Genomic DNA, 18,521 nt, shown 5'->3' on the forward strand with positions numbered 1-18,521 from the left:
ATTTACAATGATCAGTTTTGTGACGATTTTTTTCCTCTTATTATTCACCGCCATCTAGTGGAATAAGTGTGTTATGGAAAATATAAAACCTGGTTGAACCATAGACTGTAAAAAAAGAATTGGTTGATACTAACCAAATTTTGGGAAAATACAATTATAAACAATGCTACTAAATATTTTTTTCTGGCCTATATAGAGATATTTCGTGTTTCTTTCCGTGCAGTTTTATGTTATCAATTATCATCAAATAAAATACTTCCACCACACATCTCACAATACTACATTACCCATGATTCACAAAAACAGGTCGAACTTGCTTTCAAGCTACGTTCAAGCAAGAGCATTTTAACCGACGTGTAGTCCTAATGTCGTTATCAGATTAAGTTTTTTTCTTAAAACACTTATGATTTTGTTTGAAAAGTTTCATTTCGTAGTCGTGTGTAACCCGTTTCAGAGGATGTTCGTGAATCTTCAGACGTCAAGGCGAGTAGGCTACATATGAACTAATTGTTGAGTGAAAGTAAAATATTCACTTATTCATAGTTTTGTATTGTAGCAGGCCTATTTCCTTCCGAATTATCTCATCTGGACACAAAATGTAAGTAACTGGTGAAAATATATTGCTTATTGTAACCTATATTTATTTAAGGTGTCATAATACAGATAAACATTTGTGCTCTCAAGTAAATACCTCAAAAACTGTAGAATTAACGTGAAATATTATCATCTGCAAGACACTTAATCACTGGTTATCTAGGAGCAGTGTTACTGTACTTTAATTTGTCAAGTGAAGTGAATTGTCCTCAATCTGCTAAGCTAGAACTGCTGAAACTAGTTAATTCCCACAATATACACAACATTGAAATTGTAATTACAATTGTTTAAATTATAGCAGAGACTTTTATTCTGCTGCAAATGTCCATCGAATCCATATAGATGGATATATTTGCCTGTTACTGGACATCACAACCCTGTATTGGAAACTGTATGTTCAATACATGCCTAGAGGACTATTCAGCTGCTGTAGAGTAAAAACAACAGCTTAAATCTGCTTTTGTGTCTCACAGATGTTGAGAATTGTGGATTTTCCCGTGCAGTTTATCATGTCTACAAGAGATAGTTCACCCAAAAAGGAAAATTCCTTCATCATTTACTCACCCTCATGTCGTTCCAAGCCTGAAGTACTTTTTTTTTCTCTGCTGCAGAATAAAATTGAAGCTGTTTTGAAGAATATTGGTGGTAACTACATTTTGTTACCATTGACTTCCATTGGACAAATAGACAATAAGACATTTCTCAGAATCTTTTACGTTCCACAGAAGAAAGAAAGACATACATATTTGGAACGACTTGAGGAATGTGTAAATGATGAAATCTTAATTTTTGGTTAAACCACAAAGAGGCATGATAAATTGCATTAAATTCCCTACTATAGCATCACTTTCAAACATTGAATTTTTTGCATGAAAAGAAGAACTGCATTTTTTTTACTTCATATTATTCCTTTAAAATTGTCTCAATATGTCTAGGCATGGCAAATTTTCAAGTTGTCCTGGCCAGCTGCTGCTTCAACCATGTGCAGCCCATGTGCAGTACACCTAAAACAGTTCTGTTCATGAGTTAGAAACATTTTACAGAAGGCTGTGTGCATAAAAGTGTTGTAAAGATGTACCAGATTGTATCAGGAACTGTTGGAGATATTGGCATCGGCGCCATGAGCCATTACTCGACACCTAGGCGGAATAGAGTTAGCAGACCAAGCCGCTCGGTGATAACAGCAAGTGCGCTCGGAGTCATACTGGTTATTGCTGCCATGGTAGCATGGTGCTACTACTACTCTTCTCTTCAAAAGGCCAACCGTCTGACGACTGAACGATTAGACCTTAACAAAGACGGTTTTGTCATCCGAAACCAAGCTGGTGTTGTCATTTTCAAAATGGCATTCAGGTATATTTTTTTTATGTTGTTGTTTATGCTTGTATTTATGATTACGTATATATTTGATTAATTATGATTATGAGTCACAGTGTTTTTCTTTGTCCATTTTAGGTCTGGAACCCTTGATCTGGACTCGTGTTCGAAAGAGGGACAGATTCTCACCTGTGACAAATCAAATGCGGGGAATATAAATTTCTTCATAGAAACAGTAAAGCCTAAAGACACAGTTGAGTGCTATCGTGTGCGCTGGGACGAGCTAGAGGAGCATCGGTTGGTGGAGCACGTCATGTCCTGCAGTGGATCACATTGGTATGGTGGCGCGGAGACTTGGTCGCAACATTGGCCAATAGTTTTAAAAGGACAGCAAACACCCAAACCTTTCATTACAGGTGATATCCGTTACAATCACCAGGCGTTTGGTGGTATCTTAGAGCGCTACTGGCTTTCTTCCAATGCTACAGCCATAAAAATTAACAATTCTGTTCCTTTTCATCTTGGCTGGGATGAAACAAACAGAACTCTGTGGTTCCAAGCTCGATACGATGACAGCCCTTATAGGCCAGACCCTGGTAAACCCCATCATGTGACACTCAGCTATCGAGTATGTGTCGGCCTTGACGTCACCTCTATACACAAGTACATGGTACGGCGATATTTCAACAAGCCCAATAAGGTTCCCTCAGAAGTTGTCTTCAGACAACCGATGTGGTCTACAAGAGCTCTAGAAGAAGTCAACCAAGAAATTGTTTTAAAATATGCATCTGACATACAAAAAAATGGCTTCAACTGCAGTCACCTGGAGCTGTACGATAGATTCACTAGTGGCTACGGGGGGTTTGAGTTAGATCCAATCAAGTTCCCCAATGCTTCAGCCATGTTTCAAAAACTAAGGGAAGATGGCTTCCAGGTTACTCTGTGGACTCATCCATTTGTCAACTATAATTCTGTCAATTTTGGTGTTGGAGTAGAGCGAGGTCTGTTTGTACGAGTGCCTGAAAGCCAGCTTCCCGCTTTGGTGCGTTGGTGGAATGGTATTGCTGGAATTTTGGATTTCACAAATCCAGAAGCTCGAGACTGGTATGCCTTGAATCTCCGCACCCTTAAGAACAAGTATGGAGTGGCATCTTTCATGTTTGATGCAGGAGAAACAAGTTACTTACCTCAGCATTTCAGTACCTTTGTTCCTTTGCAGGATCCCAGTACTTTTACCCGCCGCTACACTGAGATGGCAATACCGTTCAATGACCGCGCAGAGCTGCGGTCGGGCTATCAATCTCAAAACATCTCCTGCTTCTTCAGAATTATTGACCGTGACTCTCTATGGGGATACACCTTAGGCCTCAAATCTATAATCCCTACTGTACTTACTATCAGCATTCTAGGCTACCAGTTTGTTCTACCAGACATAATAGGTGGAAATGCATATTCAAACCTCACTGGACTTCCAGATCGTGAGCTGTACATCCGTTGGCTAGAGCTCTCAGCTTTCATGCCAGCCATGCAGTTCTCACTTCCACCATGGCACTATGATGATGAGGTGGTAAAAATCGCCAATAAGTTCATTGCTCTCCACACGTCTCTTGTAGCCCCTCGGGTTCTGGAGCTTGCTGGGGAAGTGCTGTACACTGGGGATCCCATTATTCGCCCTCTTTGGTGGATTGCAACAGATGATGAAGCAGCTTATAAAATTGACTCTCAGTTCCTTATAGGAGATGACCTTCTGGTGGCTCCTGTACTTGAACCAGGCAAGCAAGAAAGAGATATATATCTTCCTGCAGGCAGATGGAGAAGTTACAAGGGAGAGTATTTTGACAAAGGTCCCATATACCTTACTGATTACCCAGTGGATTTGGATGAGGTTGCTTACTTTGTGTGGTCAGGATAATTGTAAGTAGGTAGGGGATGGACCCCAAATAATCCCCCAAAAGTGCTGAATACTGATATCTGCCCATACTATAAATTATTTGCACAATCACTTGACATTTAAATATTGTTTTTTATGATAATAGGATCAACAATGTTTATGTGGTACATTATCTGTATGCTGATATTACATAATGCTCAAGAAAAAATACCACAAATTGCGGGTTAGTGGGTGTTTATTTCATACTCTTTGAACAATGGTAGCTTATTTAATGTATAAATTAAGGTATACAGTATGTCCATAAAACTGGTAATGTCATACTTTTTTTAGTAGTGGAGTAGTATCATGTACTTGGCGTAATAATCTGTTTTGTTGTAAAATGTATTACCTGTATGAATGAAATAACATCGGATGTAGCTATACATGTGGAGTCGTTCACAGACCGCATATGCAGTTGTTCAACTAATAAAGATCTTCATCGCTGACAAACAATAGGATTAATTTGCCGATTTGCTTTCAATTGACTGTAGGTCCACAGGCACTTCATCCACCGCTTGATGTTCTTAAATTTCCTATTACGACTCCGAGTGAGAAACCGCTTCAAACGGTTCAATGCGTGCAGGAAACTGAACAAATAATTCAAACTGATTCACGAACCAATTAAGACAGTTTTGACAACTTGTTTTATCAAGTCTTTGAACAGCATCGACTCAAAAGAGTGATTCATTTGTGAATGAGGCATCGCTCATGCCCTCCCAAAAAGAGACTTCTACTCTTAAAAGTTTAGATTTTTGCATGTAAATCTATTGGAATTTTTTTGTAAGCAACCACATTACTCGAATATACAATGAAAGATGTAACTAATTTGTTTATTCACTGAACACTTATTATGTGTTAGGATTTCTAGCTGCAAACAGTCATAATTTAACCTTTATATTGACCATTTTGTTACCCTCAACAAAACCCATAGAATATATATATATATATATACATACAAAATATAAGTACATTTTTTTATTTAATACGTGTAAATGTTTAAGCATATATATGTTAATTAATATACACTCAAATGTGTAAACTTGTGAACATAACAGGTAAATTGATAATTTATTGGAAATAAATGATAAACCAGGAAAAGCTAAAAAAGTTGCGGTAACACTTTACAATAAGTTTCATTAGTTAACATAAGTTAAAGTATTAACTAACATGAACTAACAATGAGCAATACATTTGTTACAGTATGTATTAATCTTTGTTAATGTTAGTTAATACAAAATACAGCTGTTCATTGTTTGTTCATGTTAGTTCACAGTGCATTAACTAATGTTAACAAATACAACCTTTGATTGTAATAACGTCTTAGTAAATGATGAAATTAACATGAACTAAGATTAATAAATGCTGAAGAAGTATTGTTCATTCTTAGTTCATGTTAACTAAGGTAGTTAAATAATGTTAACTAATGAACCTTATTGTAAAGTGTTACCAAAGTTGTAATATATTGTAATTGCTTTTTTATTATATGGTAATTATTGTTTGTTTGTTTGTTTGTTTGTTTGTTTGTTTGTTTGTTTGTTTGTTTGTTTGTTGAATTAGCTATGGGGATAGAAGGGGAATTAGCTCAGATGGTAGAGCGCTCGCTTAGCATAAGAAGGGGCCCAATCTTTGCGCCCCCGCACGCAAGCCAAAAAGACGCAAAAAACGAGAATTTGCCCAAGAATTTCCCCTGCAACATTATTAGGGCTATATTCCTGTGCGTTATGAAGGAGTTTTAGTCACATGTGAAACAAGTCACCCCCCGCGGACTGGATTCGAACCCGTGTTCTGCGTGCGATCAACTGCGCCTGCGTCTTCATTTATCTATGACATCATTATATTGATTTATATTTTTTTGTGTGTATTATTATTATTTTTAAATATTGCATATTACATGTTGTTGATTATTTAATAAAATGAATAAAAATGGAGGGATATGATTTGATTCACATGATTTATCAGATTTGTTTTAAGACACTTCAAATGTTTTATTAAATGTTTTTTTTTGTGTATATTATTTAAAAAAAATATTGCATATTACATGTTGTTTATGATTTAATAAAATGAATAAAAATGTTTCTTCAAATATGTGTTTTTTGTGAGGGATATGATTTGATTGATATGATTTATCAGATTATTTTAAGACACTTTAAATGTTTTATTAAAATGAATACACACAAATATTTAAATGACACTTCAAATGTTTTATTAAAATGAATACACAAATATTTAAATGACACTTTAAATGTAAAAAAACAAATATTAAAATGAATACACACAAATACTGAAATGAGTACACAGACACAAACACACATATATACACATATATATATATATATAGGACAATATGAAAGACTGGGTGGAACCATGTACAGTAATATATACAAAATATATACAGGAAAAAAGCAAATTGTTTATTGAGGAGGTGGAGTTTGGCTTGTATTTTGCTGGCGCTGTTCTGCCAACCAGTCATCTAAAGATTTTCCATTTGAGGCACGCAAGCAAAATGTGGCATTTCCATATCGGCTATGGCCAAACTCTTTGGTTTTGGGCTGCCCACATTTGCTGCACATGTTAAAGGTTACCCCTCGCACATACTTCCTCTTATGGACTCCGCTTTCCGTCTCCTGGGCCCGCCGGCGCCTGTTCCTCTGGGTGTAACGGGACACAGGAGCAGCAGACACAGGAGCAGGTGGAGCTGGGCCTGCACCGGATGTTGAAGCACCAGAAGGTGGAATCACCATTGACACGGTCATGTCTGGGTTAAGGACTAGTGACAATGACCCAGGTGCTGAAATGGGCTGCACAACTCCTGATGCTGTGGGGGCAGGTGCAATGGGGCACACCATGGTGGTGGCAGCAGCAGGCCATCGACCTGGTCGCAGAAGAGGAGCCTGTCCTTCTCGATTTGGCGGAAGGATAAATGTATGTTTTGGGCGTGAGGTTGATGCCGCTTCATCCAATTTTTCCCTCGGTGGAGGAAGCTGCGTATCAGCCACAGCAATTGGGTCAGGTGGAGTCAGTCCCTGAGCAAGGACACTCATTTCCTGTTTTTTCTGCTGCCGTTGAAACCTGAAAATAAATTACATGTATTATATATACGTTTATAAAGGTATTCAGTTAATTTGAAGAAAATAATGTGCCTTGCTTACCACTGAATGAGTGTCTTCTGGTTTAGCTCAAACAGCTGGATCATTGTTTCATCCATCAGCCTGCGATTATTAAGCACCAGCTCTCGGATGTGGTGGTAATCCGAGAGGATTTTAGACCACCTGGGGGTGCAAACTCCAGCCTTCTTGGTCGGCGACTTGTGTAAAGCACACAGCTTTGTACAAATGGCCTCAACCAAGCGGCTGGTGCTGGGCCACTGTGCTGGTCCCCCGGGATGTCCAATCAGACACCGTTTTACACTCTCCACACCTGGTGTGACTCCGGACCGCTTCGGTGCCTTAAAGCGTCCATGTGTCAGCTGAGGCTGATGTCGAGGCTGATAGTTGACCCGCTGTTTGTCTATGTCATGGAGAGCTGTCCACAGCAGGATGGCCTCTGTCACCTGCAGGTCAGTGAGGTAAGGAGCCTCACGAAGACCAACCAGGTAACCAGCCATATCCTGGACCTTGTCCCACCCAGCAATGCCATCGGGCCCAATGACTGATCCCTAGTAAATTCAGATTAATGTTAATATATGTGGAATAAAACGAGATTGAAATTAAATAAAGCCCTTAAAGTGTTTTACCTGAGCCTCGTCGGAGAGACTGCTTCCAGTGTCAGATGGCTGTGACAACACTGAAGGGGCAGGGGCAAGTTGCTGTCCTTCTCTAGTTGATGTGGATGGCTCAGCCAGTGACACGTCAGCCATTGATACATCAGCCAGTGATGCTGGGGACTGAGGCTGAGGCAAAGATGAGGGGCTGTTTGCGAGATCATGGCAGGGGTCATTCTCGTACAGCACTGGAACTGTGATGTCCTCCGTGATCTCTTCCTCAAACCCCTCATCTTGCAGGTCTTGGTCATCAATTTCCTCCACCAGCCTGTCTTCATCCTCTGGGTTCTGGAGCACTGGAGTCAATGTTTTGCCAGTCTGGCTGTAAAGGTACTCTATTCCTAGCAATTCACCTACAAGAATAAAAGGGAAAAAATATGTTCTTAATATTTTGTCTAGTACATTTAAGGCTAAATAGATACTTAGTAGAGTATTACAAAATAACAAATTAATGAATGTCTTGCCTGTATATGCTCCAGGAGGGCGATAGCGCTCATCCCAGGGCTTCCCAAAGACTGTCTGGCTAAGCTGGTCCACAGCCTCTCTCATGGCACTGCCATATGACCGGATGGAGGACGCTCCTTTTATGGCATCTTCCATCCGGTCATCATTCCAACGCATCAAGCCCTCAAGGAGATAGGCCTGAAAATGCGCATCACTGGCACTGGTTCCTAAAAGTTAAATAAATAAAAAAGGGTTTTATATGTCACATATGTACAATATATTTACTACACATGAGGTGCTATGTCTGGTTACATGTAATAGAGTTATGTAATTACATTAAAAAATTATTGTCGTTATAACCAGAGTTATTAGTGACTTGTGAGGCAAGACAGCTTTGTCAATGCTTTTATGACATCAGAAAAGAACTGTAAAAGTGTGACATTTATTAATGTGACATTACTTTAACGTAATGGAAGGAGTTACAGTGCTTATATTTTTTTACAGAAAAATTAGTAATCCATATGAATGTAATACCTGGAATAAAACGGTTCAGGTGGAGGTGGAATGACTCCAAGGAGGTAGAGCCTCGAGCACACCTGTAGCAGCACAGCTCCACACCGCCTTTCTTCAGTGTCCCCTTCTTTATGTAGAGCGGAAAGTGCTCTGGGTCTTGGATACACTGTACATGCTTCCGCTGTTCTTTCCATATCTGCTGGATCCGTTCATGGTTCAGAAGTGGAACTCCCAGAGTATCCTTCCCGTCCGCACTGTCAAACTGATCAATCAGTGACCCAATCAATATGGTGGTCTCCTCCTCCCCCCTGGTCCTCCTCCGGCAGTGCAGTGCCAACTCCCTCCGGTTAATGCGAGCACTGACCGCCTTTTCTGAGATGTAGCCAGTCTTCTTTGCTGCCAGCTCACCCTCCTTTGCACGGCGAAGAGCAGCCACATCCTCTGAATCCCACTGGAATATGGACATGGATAGACGTGCCATGAAGATCCCATAGAGCGGATGAGCCTCTGTCGTGACACCTGCAGCAAATCGCCGCATGAAATGCCAGATGTCCAGGCGCACTTCAAGCTCATCCCACTCCGAAAACATGGCCTTCACCTGAGACGGGCCGTGCTGACTGCAGCAATCTCTGTCCACGTACATCACCTTTGGGGATGCCTCTCCTGCCTCTCGGTAGCGTTTCATTAGGCCAGCTGCCATGGGGTCCAGTGCATGTCCCTCGGCGGCTGTTAGGACAGAGACAAGGACTTGGCCGTGTTCGTTACCAACATTTGTGCACCAGGCAGCTGTTCCTGAAAGCAGCACCGGCAAGTTTTTTTGTGACCTATTGAAGAAAAAAAAGAATTTTTTTTTTTAAACAAAATAAAAACTCATAACTGTTCATTATGTACACACACATATATCCATATCTGGACAATTTCTGGATATAAACAGGGCTGTGATACCTTTTTTGTGGAGTCCATCTTGAGAACACAGCCAAATACAGATGTTATCTTGGCCTTGACCTCGTCCAGTCGCCCCAGAACATCCCTGGCGTACACAGCTAACAGCCACTTAGGTTTAGGAAGGGCAGGTAAAAGGGGAGGCTCAGCAAACACAGGAGGCTGCACAAGGGAGGACCTTGTGAATGGTTCACAGGCAGTCAGGTACTGCAGGACACGCTGTGTCCATGCCTCACTGTGTTGTTCCATCAGCTTCTTGTAGAGCTGAGTCACACTGTTGCCCAGTGTCCTCTCCCTCATCATCCTCACCACCCGGTTGTCACATGAGTATCTAAGGAAACAACAGTATAATCATGCAAATGCTTTGGTTGGAAAAAATAACACAAATAAAAGCGCCTAATAATGAATGATTGTCATTATGAATTACCTGTATGTCAGCAAAGCTGGAAACTGACTGCGGTGGCCCATATCCAGCTGTCCTAAGATGTCCTCGTTCCAAGCTGGATACTTCTTTTTGCAGCGTTTGCACTCCAGATACTCAGTGGCAAGGTCATACCACCCATCAATGTCTAAGACCTTGCGCACGGTACGGTAAAGTCCTGCTGCTGTAAGTCTGTGCTTACCACAGTCTGGGCGAACGCAGACAAGAGGAAACAACCACATCTTTAGCGGCATCCATAAGAAAATGGGCCGACAGAAGAAGAGGTCAGGTGAGGCGGGTGGCTGGGTGTTTATTAAAGGGGGCTGAGGAGGATACCACCAAAGCTTCAGCTGGGACACTATTTCTGGCTTTCCGTTTCGCATGTTGGCCTTAAACAGTGTGTTCCGGATCCACTCATGCTGGAAAGGTGGAAGATGATCTTTCCAGTGACTAGGAAGCTCAGCTGGTGGCTGATGATGAGGAAGAGCTGGTGTCTGTGCTGTTTCCGCTGATGGAGACGGACCGGCACAGGCCTCTGAGTGAACAGTAACATAAACAATATAAGGATGACTGTTATTTGATAGTAATATGCCATAAATGCAGCCCACAAACAGCCGGCGAAGCAGTAATTTTGGACAAGTATTAATAATAATTATGATTATATTTATGAATAACAGTGAAGAAAATGGTATTAGTGTCAAGAAGCAAAGAACACAGTGTACACTTTATTGATGTAAGGAATATTGGATCAATATAGCTCTTTGAGAATGAGGATTAGATGGAATGAAAGAAGGAAAATGAGTCGTGATGAATTCAGTAAAAAAAGTATGATGCCCACAGACATGAAGCATGCACACAGACACAATAAAGAAAAACTTTTCCTCTAATAATTAGAACAATGAATCTCCACCCTCCTGTCTGCTCAGGTTGAGTGAGTGAGAAGAGCAAGCGGTGTGAAAAAGTTATCCAGTGATTGTTTAGCAACAGGTAAGTTCGGAAACGCAAATAAATACACTGACACCTTTGGACATCCTTAAGGTTTGGAAGAAGTGCACTCAAAGAATGCCTCCCGCTTGAGGCATGATGTCACATAATTCTGTATTGTAAACAAAAAATATTTAAAAATGTTTATTTATTTTCAAAAATAATGATTCTCAGTGGGTTTCCACAAAACATTTTTATAATATTTGCATTTGTGTCATATGCCACACCTGTATTTAGCTGTGCTTCACATTGTGATGCAGCAAATACCAGCTCCTCATCATCATCTTCAGCAGTGGGAATGGAAGTGCCTGGAGCACAAATGTTAAAACTATTACTGTGATCAATACATGGAGACAAACATATGTAAGATGTTGCTTACTTACCAGTGGCGAAAAGCTGCTTTCGGGCCAAATGTTTGGCTGGGGGTTCTGCTGCCGGAGGAGGTAAAGTGGACTGCAGTAATGGATCTGGAAACAACAAGTGGACAAGTTTGCCATGACGATAAATGAATACATGTAGAACTGCTGTAGGGAAAATTCTATATTTACACTCCTACTCACAGGGTTTTACTGGTGACATTATTTTTTTTGCCAGCTGTGAAGGAGACATATGTTTGCCACGCGCCAACAGTGCTTTCACAGTGGCGGTCTGCTGTAAACCAGTTTGGATGGCTGCAGGTGGACGTGCAGAGGTACTGGAGGCTGCAGGTGGACGTGCAGGCTGATGTACACTGGTGCCCATATCAGAAGCCCGTCTTTTCAGGACATACGCCTTGAAAATGGCCATGTTGGTGTTGGGCCTGGCATCTGCCTTAACCAGGTACCTGATGAGGGCTTCGGCCTCTTTGCTCTGGTCTTCATAAACATCCTTCATGGACCGGCCCTGAAAGTCACCAAACTCCACCATCAAGCAGCCCTGGTCTCCAGTTGCCCGGGCTTCTGCTTGCATTTCCTGCTTCCTCTTATACTTCTCTACTTCTTCTGCCATCTCTCTAATATGAGAAGTGTACTGTAGGAACAGTTGTTTATTTTCTGACAGGGGGGTTGTCTGCGCTTTCTCACTGGAAATGCTGAGCACCAAATACACTGCGTACCCCAGAGAGTTTTCCAGAAGCCATCTAAATCTCTGACCCTGGTACTTCCCAAACTGAAGTTTGCAGTGAGCCAGTACTAAAAACTGGTCACTGGGATCTCCACCGTTTGTGCAGACAAAAGTACTTGCCTCTGCCAGCACCTCCTCCTTCGATTTGGCCCTTCCAGACACCACATTTTCAAGTTGTTTCGCCTCCGCCGATGGCGCCATGAGGAGACGGTTTGATGTTGCTGACTGGCGACGAAAAACGGGGTATGCGTACATTTTCTGAAATGAAAATCAGAAAGAGACTATTACCTTTGTCAATCTAAAAGATACCTGTATGTTAAGTGTGTTACAATAATTTAGCAAGCTACACACCAGGAATTAAATCATGTTTATCAGGCATTTTGGGTGACAATATGGAAAGAAATTCTATGAAATATTAGATATTATTATGAAAATCTTGGCAATTACTACTAACTCCCATTATTACACTTCTTTTTTCATTACATGTTGCCCCAAGGATACATTAATATGCAAATTAGATACATAGATACATTGTATAAAATGGGAAAACCCGCTTATGGCCATTTTACACACATATTGCATAAAGCAAAATGGAAGTCTATATCAAATCATTCTGTTATCTTTTATAACATAGTTGGGAATCATCTTCATACAAAGTTTGGTATATAAAATCCTGAAACCTAAACAATTATTGGTGATTTAAAAAAAAAACACATTGTTTTTGCCTATTCATGTCTTTTTAAATAATAATAATAAAAAATGAGTCCTAGTGTCCTCTACAGAAGACATAGTATAACCTATATGAACATTATAAAAAAAAAAAAAAAAAAACCTTTTTGTAAAAAACTTTCTTATGCTCTAAACAATGTAATGACACACACACACACACACAAAAAACGAAATTAACTAAACTTTTTTTGGTCTCAGGAGGATATAGCTTAATTAGCGGCCGGCTAATTAACTTAACAGTAGCTACATGTTTTCTTTTCTGTATTTTATCATGGGAAAAGTTACAGGTTCACAGGTACTGAAGTAAACCTGTAATATACACGCTAGCTAGCTATATTGGCATGTCTAATTTTCCAAAAATACACACTGTATATGAATAAATAATAAACGATTATACAGTAATGAAGAATAGCCTTACCTGTTGCGAAGATGACAATAATAGCAGCCGCTGATTGGTCAAAAGTACGTCACAGAAGAGAAACACGATTGGTCAAAAGTAAGCCATGGGATAGAAACGCAATTGGTCAAAAGTAAGCCACAGGAGAGACCCGCGATTGGTCAAAAGTAAGCCACAGCAGAGAAACGCGATTGGCTCATGTGGGCTTACTTTGGGCTTACTTTGGCTCAATCGGTAGGAAGCAGCAGGCGCAAGCGAGAGGTAGCGGGATCGATGCCCGCATTCTCCAATTGAGCCTTTTTCATTTATACACCATATCCTAATTATACAGTCTGGGCTTGTTACAGTACAAATATAATCCATAAACAAGCTTTTGAGGGTTATTGTTTCTAAAAAGTTCTTAAGATTGGTTCCTGCTCACACATGGTGCAAAAGCACCAGAGAAGGTCACCGAAATTTGAACTTGGATCGCTGGATTCCAGGTCCAGAGTGCTAACCATTACACCATGGATCCTTATAAGAGATAAGTGATATCCATCAGGCTCAGAAATATAAGTCACTCTTTCTTGAACATAAAGGTGGACAGCCAGTGGAGGGTTTGTTCTTAAAGCCACTTTTACTCAAAACTGTTTGGAACTGTCAGTGGGAACACAATGCTAGAGCTTCTTTAGATTTCATCAGCACAAAAAAAAAAAAGGATTCCATAAATGTTCTTACCAAAGCAAGCAAGCATCACTGGTTTCAAAGTATAGAGTGCTAACCTTTACCATGTTCTTTTGGAGGAAAGCGTGGCTCTGTATAATGTACAAGAATAACTAGTGTTCAAAAGCTGCCGAAACCCGGGATCGAACCAGGGACCTTTAGATCTTCAGTCTAACGCTCTCCCAACTGAGCTATTTCGGCAAGCACGCTTTTTTTCTCTCTCTGATGAGATTTTCCTATATTGACCTAGCCGATATTGATCAGTGGAGAATAATGCAGAAAAAAAATCTACAACTCACACGAGCATCGAACCTACGACCTCTGCATTACTAGCACAACCGTCTAATGATGATTAAAGGGATAGCAGGTCACCCAAAAATGAAAATCATTATCATTAATGTCATCATTACTTACCCTCAAGTTGTTTCAAACCAGTATGGAAAAAAATACCCAAACACAACAGAATAAGACAAATATATAGGGCTCGTCCGGGATTTGAACCCGGGACCTCTCGCACCCAAAGCGAGAATCATACCCCTAGACCAACGAGCCACGAACACACATTCTGTCTGGTCAAATATATTTGTCGGCAGGCTCTGATGACCAAGAACAGTCTACAACCGACAGTAATAACTGCTAGTATCGCTGAAGTGTTATCATGTACTGGCAGTATTGCGGCGCATGAGCTTGCATTTTGTATTCTCCAAAACTGATATGTGAGCATTATGATAATTATATAGGCTATATATTCCACATGTAAACTGTTTAGCTTAGCCAAGATAAACCATATCACCTGGCTGCTTGGTCACGATGCATGCGTTTATGTTTTCACCCATAAATGTCTTCTACAGGGCAGAACTGAAAATTCTTCGAATATCCTTATTCTCACAGATGTTTTCATATGAAAGTTGTGCTATGTTTACTAACTGGTCGGCAACTGTGTCAGTGCACATTTCGACTACTGGCCCAAAAGGGTGTAATTAAACTTAGCTACCAGCAGGTGGCACTTCTGCCACATATATCATCAACACACCAAAATCTAATAATCATACGTTGAGCCTCCATCCATTTTAATTTGTCCACTTCAGTTTATAGCTGCATAATAACTTTTTTTGTGATCATAGTAGCTAAGTTTTGTTTTGTCATGGGAGACAAACCCAGCGGTTTTGTGAGGTAAAGGTGTCATGGCTGAGGTTATGCTGTGTAAACAAATGTTTAGGTTTGAAGGTTTGAATGTGAGTAACGTTAGGTCCTTACGGAGGTGAAGGTGGGATACACATGGCAGATGAAGGAAATTTATCATGGTTTTATTAACATTTTCCCCATGTGTGTTTCTATTATCCTATTTTATTTGTGGTTTTGTCTTGTGTGTAAAAAATAAATAAATCAGTTTTCATGAAATGATTTAGTAGGCTAAGCCTCCCTGCGCTTGTTTAATTAACAACATAATTTTACAACAAATACAAATATTCCACTCTGTGGAGACAATCAAGGACTGGATTTTCTTTTAAAACAGCATAGATATACATTACATTACATATTACATAGATAATGTAGCCTATGTAAGATACGCTTCTCTTAGCCCATGCTGATAAAACATCTCGAATTGTATGGCCCCTGCTCTGTGCTTTTCAAAAGCTCCCCTCTTACCGGAGAACAAAGAGAAAGCTGACCAATCTAATCTAGCTTCACAAAGCGGAAACAAAAGGACACAAAACAAGAGATTTGACCAACCCCAACACAGCAGCAAATATTTCAGCTTCCCTGTGCCAAGTGTACGGTTCACTGTCCGGTCACATGAATCTGTCAGTTTAGCACGTCTAAAGCAGCAATCAGCACCTCGCTCCTGTGTGGATGCCACAGCTCGAGGCCCCAAACATTGCCTGGCTCATTATTCCCCTAGGAAGGTCATGGCCCTGCCCGTCAGACCGGAACTTGCCCACTAATTAAGCACGCTGTTTTGGCACTGGACGTGTCATGTCTGTGGGACGTTTTATTGGGATTAAGGCTTCTCATGTTCACTTTTCATAAGTGGGCAGCCGAGCAGATTTACACCAGGGCCTCCTTCTCTTAAAAATAATGAAACCTCAAGGCCTTGCTATATACAATGGAGAAACGAAATAGAGAAACCAAATAGAGACTGGATTTGCCAGTTGTTTTAAAGTTTAAACGCTGCCATACTGAAAATACACAGTCAGTGTTGTAGGGCTGATCTGTTGACAATGCTCTGCCACACAGGGAGAAACATGAGGGAAGAGATGTTTCTCTTGTTTGAGGCGCACAGTGTCTGGTATGATGTGGCCCTTGAATCCCCTAGCATCTGGAAATGTATCCTGTTATTGATTCCATCTCCTCACTCTCTCTCTCTCTCTCTCTCTCTCTCTCTCTCTCTCTCTCTCTCTCTCTCTCTCTCTCTCTCTCTCTCTCTCTCTCTCTCTCTCTCTCTCTCTCTCTCTCTCTCTCTCTCTCTCTCTCTCTCTCTCTCTCTCTGTCTCTCTCTGCATCTGCGCAAAAGAGAGACAATTATGTAGGCCCACAAGCTTGGCCTAGTTAGTACAGAGCAGTCTCTTTTGGATCTAAATAATCTATTTTAGGAGTTTTGTAAAGACTATTGTCAGAATGCTTGCCACAATGTGTCAAATTTATAGATTATTCTGCTATACTGCAAACCACATTTTAGATAATTAAAGGCATTCTGTAATTTGTATTTAATATTAATACTTAATATAAATATATTGACATTTTTATTTGTTTTTTTTATTATTAATTTATTTTGATTTCCGTTTAAATTTGAGTTCTGTCGGTTTTTATTTATTTCCAGTTAGTAATTTTAGTGCTTCAACTTAAACTTATTTCAGTGATTTGCCAAGGCAACATTTCTAATTTTAGTTTAGTTTAAGCTTTATATTATTTCAGTTATCAATCAACCAAAATGTTTTAAAGTGGACATATTATGCAAAATTCACTTTTACATGGTGTTTGAACATAAATGTGTGTTGGCAGTGTGTGTACACAACCACCCTATAATGATAAAAAATAAATAAAAAATTAATCCCCATAAATCATAAACAGTGTCTCAGAACAAGCCGTTTGAAGATTGTGGGCAAAGTGACTTCACTTTGCACAGGCCCCTCCCACGACTGTTAACGGACACTGCCATTTTAGCATAGACCCGCCCCGAGTGAGCTGTACACAGTCCGCCATTGTTTCCAATGCCGGAGCAGCTGTTTTGTTGTTGGATGTAAGAATGAACATATGCATAGCAGTCATCATTTACTCCTGACATCTGAGCCGCTGAAAACGGTGTGCAAAAAAATCGATTCACATTTGAATCGCGATTCAATCTTTACCGATTCAGAATCGATTCATAGAATTCCAAAAATCGATTCATATTTTTTTTATTTTTTGTATGGCGTGCACGGGCGGAGTGGCAATCGGGTGAGTCGGGACTTTTACCGGTGGTTCGGTAGTGTTTCGAGGCTGCGAGGGCCGGTCTGATAAATAGTTACATTGCAAGTTCTTGCCGCCCGCTGGTCAAACTGTGCAGCCTCTCTGCTCAACCCGTAAATAAATGCATCGATCCGCAGATTATGTTTGAGTTCTTAATGGTCTGTAGATCTTTTGCCAAGCGTGTCAGAGGTTACGGGTTCTAAACCGCACTCGTATAGTTTTTTCTCTCTCTCATCAAAACCGAATATGTTCATCACGTTTGTGTGCATTTTATTTTGAGATTTCACCGGAACCATAACGGCGATATGAAGCGCGCGTCCGAGTGAAGACTGCGCGAGCCACAGAGAACACTGTATCCATGACACTGATAGCAGCGACAACGAGCGCTGTCAGCGCTCAGCTTGATTTCAAAAACAACAGATCTCTTATTTAATAGCGAACTAAATGAATGCTCTGCTAGTTAACTGGAGATACCCGCAAATTACGCCTATGAACGACTTCACTGGATCTAAACAAATCAATCTAACCATAGATGTTACCAGTAGCAGTGGCTTTTTAAAATCTATTTAAAATTATTTCGCAAGGGTTCTATGACATTAGTATATTTTTAGGAAGTTCAATGTGCCCAGTCGAGTTCACATTTCAACAGTCAGCCTGGTAGCTGAAGTAGTCCTTAAACCACATTTAGCATAATTGTTTGTTTGATCTGACTACAGCACTTTAAAGCTAAATGTAAAAGCTTTTTATTTAAGTTTTATTTTAAACTTGAATTAAATGTATTTGAAAGCTGGCCAAAGCTTGGCACTTTGCACTTTTTAGTTGCAAAAGTTTTTATTTTTGTATGAAGACAAAGTAATATCAAACTACATTTAATTTGTTGTGTTTTTTTTTCTTTTAAATTGTGTCTACTGCAATCAATCACATAGGAAAAAGTAAACTACATTTATATACTGCGAATCGTTTTTTGAATCGAGAATCGTTTTTGAATCGAAAATCGATTTTGAATCGAATCTTGAGACAAAAAATCGGTATCGAATCGAATCGTGACATTTTCTGAATCGTGCACCCCTAGTGAAAACGCAGTGAATTGGTTTTGTTTTTGAAACCCCCAACATTAAGCACCCCCTGAAAAGGTCTGTATAGTTTACTGTTAGTTGTAATGAGTTAGTTAGGTGTAACAACTGTGTAATCCGCTGTGTATGTTGGTGATAATGCAAGAGAGAGAGAGAGAGAGAGA

The 18,521-nt window shown here is 40.2% G+C and overlaps 1 protein-coding gene and 2 non-coding genes across 3 annotated transcripts; 1 reads left to right on the top strand and 2 right to left on the bottom strand.

Annotated features, from left to right (window-relative positions):
• The first annotated feature begins 310 nt into the window (after nt 1–310).
• si:ch211-117c19.1 (myogenesis-regulating glycosidase) lies at nt 311–3,997 on the top strand. The gene is made up of 3 exons (XM_056237404.1): nt 311–598; nt 1,530–1,947; nt 2,050–3,997. The coding sequence occupies exons 2-3, from the start codon at nt 1,667–1,669 to the stop codon at nt 3,821–3,823; spliced, it is 2,055 nt and encodes a 684-aa protein (XP_056093379.1). The 5' UTR covers nt 311–598; nt 1,530–1,666; the 3' UTR covers nt 3,824–3,997.
• A 9,965-nt stretch (nt 3,998–13,962) lies between these two features.
• trnaf-gaa (transfer RNA phenylalanine (anticodon GAA)) lies at nt 13,963–14,035 on the bottom strand. The gene has a single exon. It is a non-coding gene; the product is annotated as a tRNA-Phe (tRNA).
• A 279-nt stretch (nt 14,036–14,314) lies between these two features.
• Nucleotides 14,315–14,386, bottom strand: trnap-ugg (transfer RNA proline (anticodon UGG)). Its single transcript has one exon. It is a non-coding gene; the product is annotated as a tRNA-Pro (tRNA).
• Between the last annotated feature and the right edge of the window lie 4,135 nt (nt 14,387–18,521).

Source organism: Rhinichthys klamathensis, unplaced genomic scaffold (assembly GCF_029890125.1).
Source record: "Rhinichthys klamathensis goyatoka isolate OS25496 unplaced genomic scaffold, OSU_Roscu_1.1 h1tg000019l_1, whole genome shotgun sequence".
Taxonomy (NCBI): domain Eukaryota; kingdom Metazoa; phylum Chordata; class Actinopteri; order Cypriniformes; family Leuciscidae; genus Rhinichthys; species Rhinichthys klamathensis.

Excerpts from the sequence above, each read along its gene's own strand:
- si:ch211-117c19.1 (XM_056237404.1), top strand. The coding sequence starts at position 1,667 with ATGTACCAGATTGTATCAGGAACTGTTGGAGATATTGGCATCGGCGCC. Across the intron at positions 1,948-2,049 it reads ATTTTCAAAATGGCATTCAG|GTCTGGAACCCTTGATCTGG; the intron begins GTATATTTTTTT and ends TGTCCATTTTAG.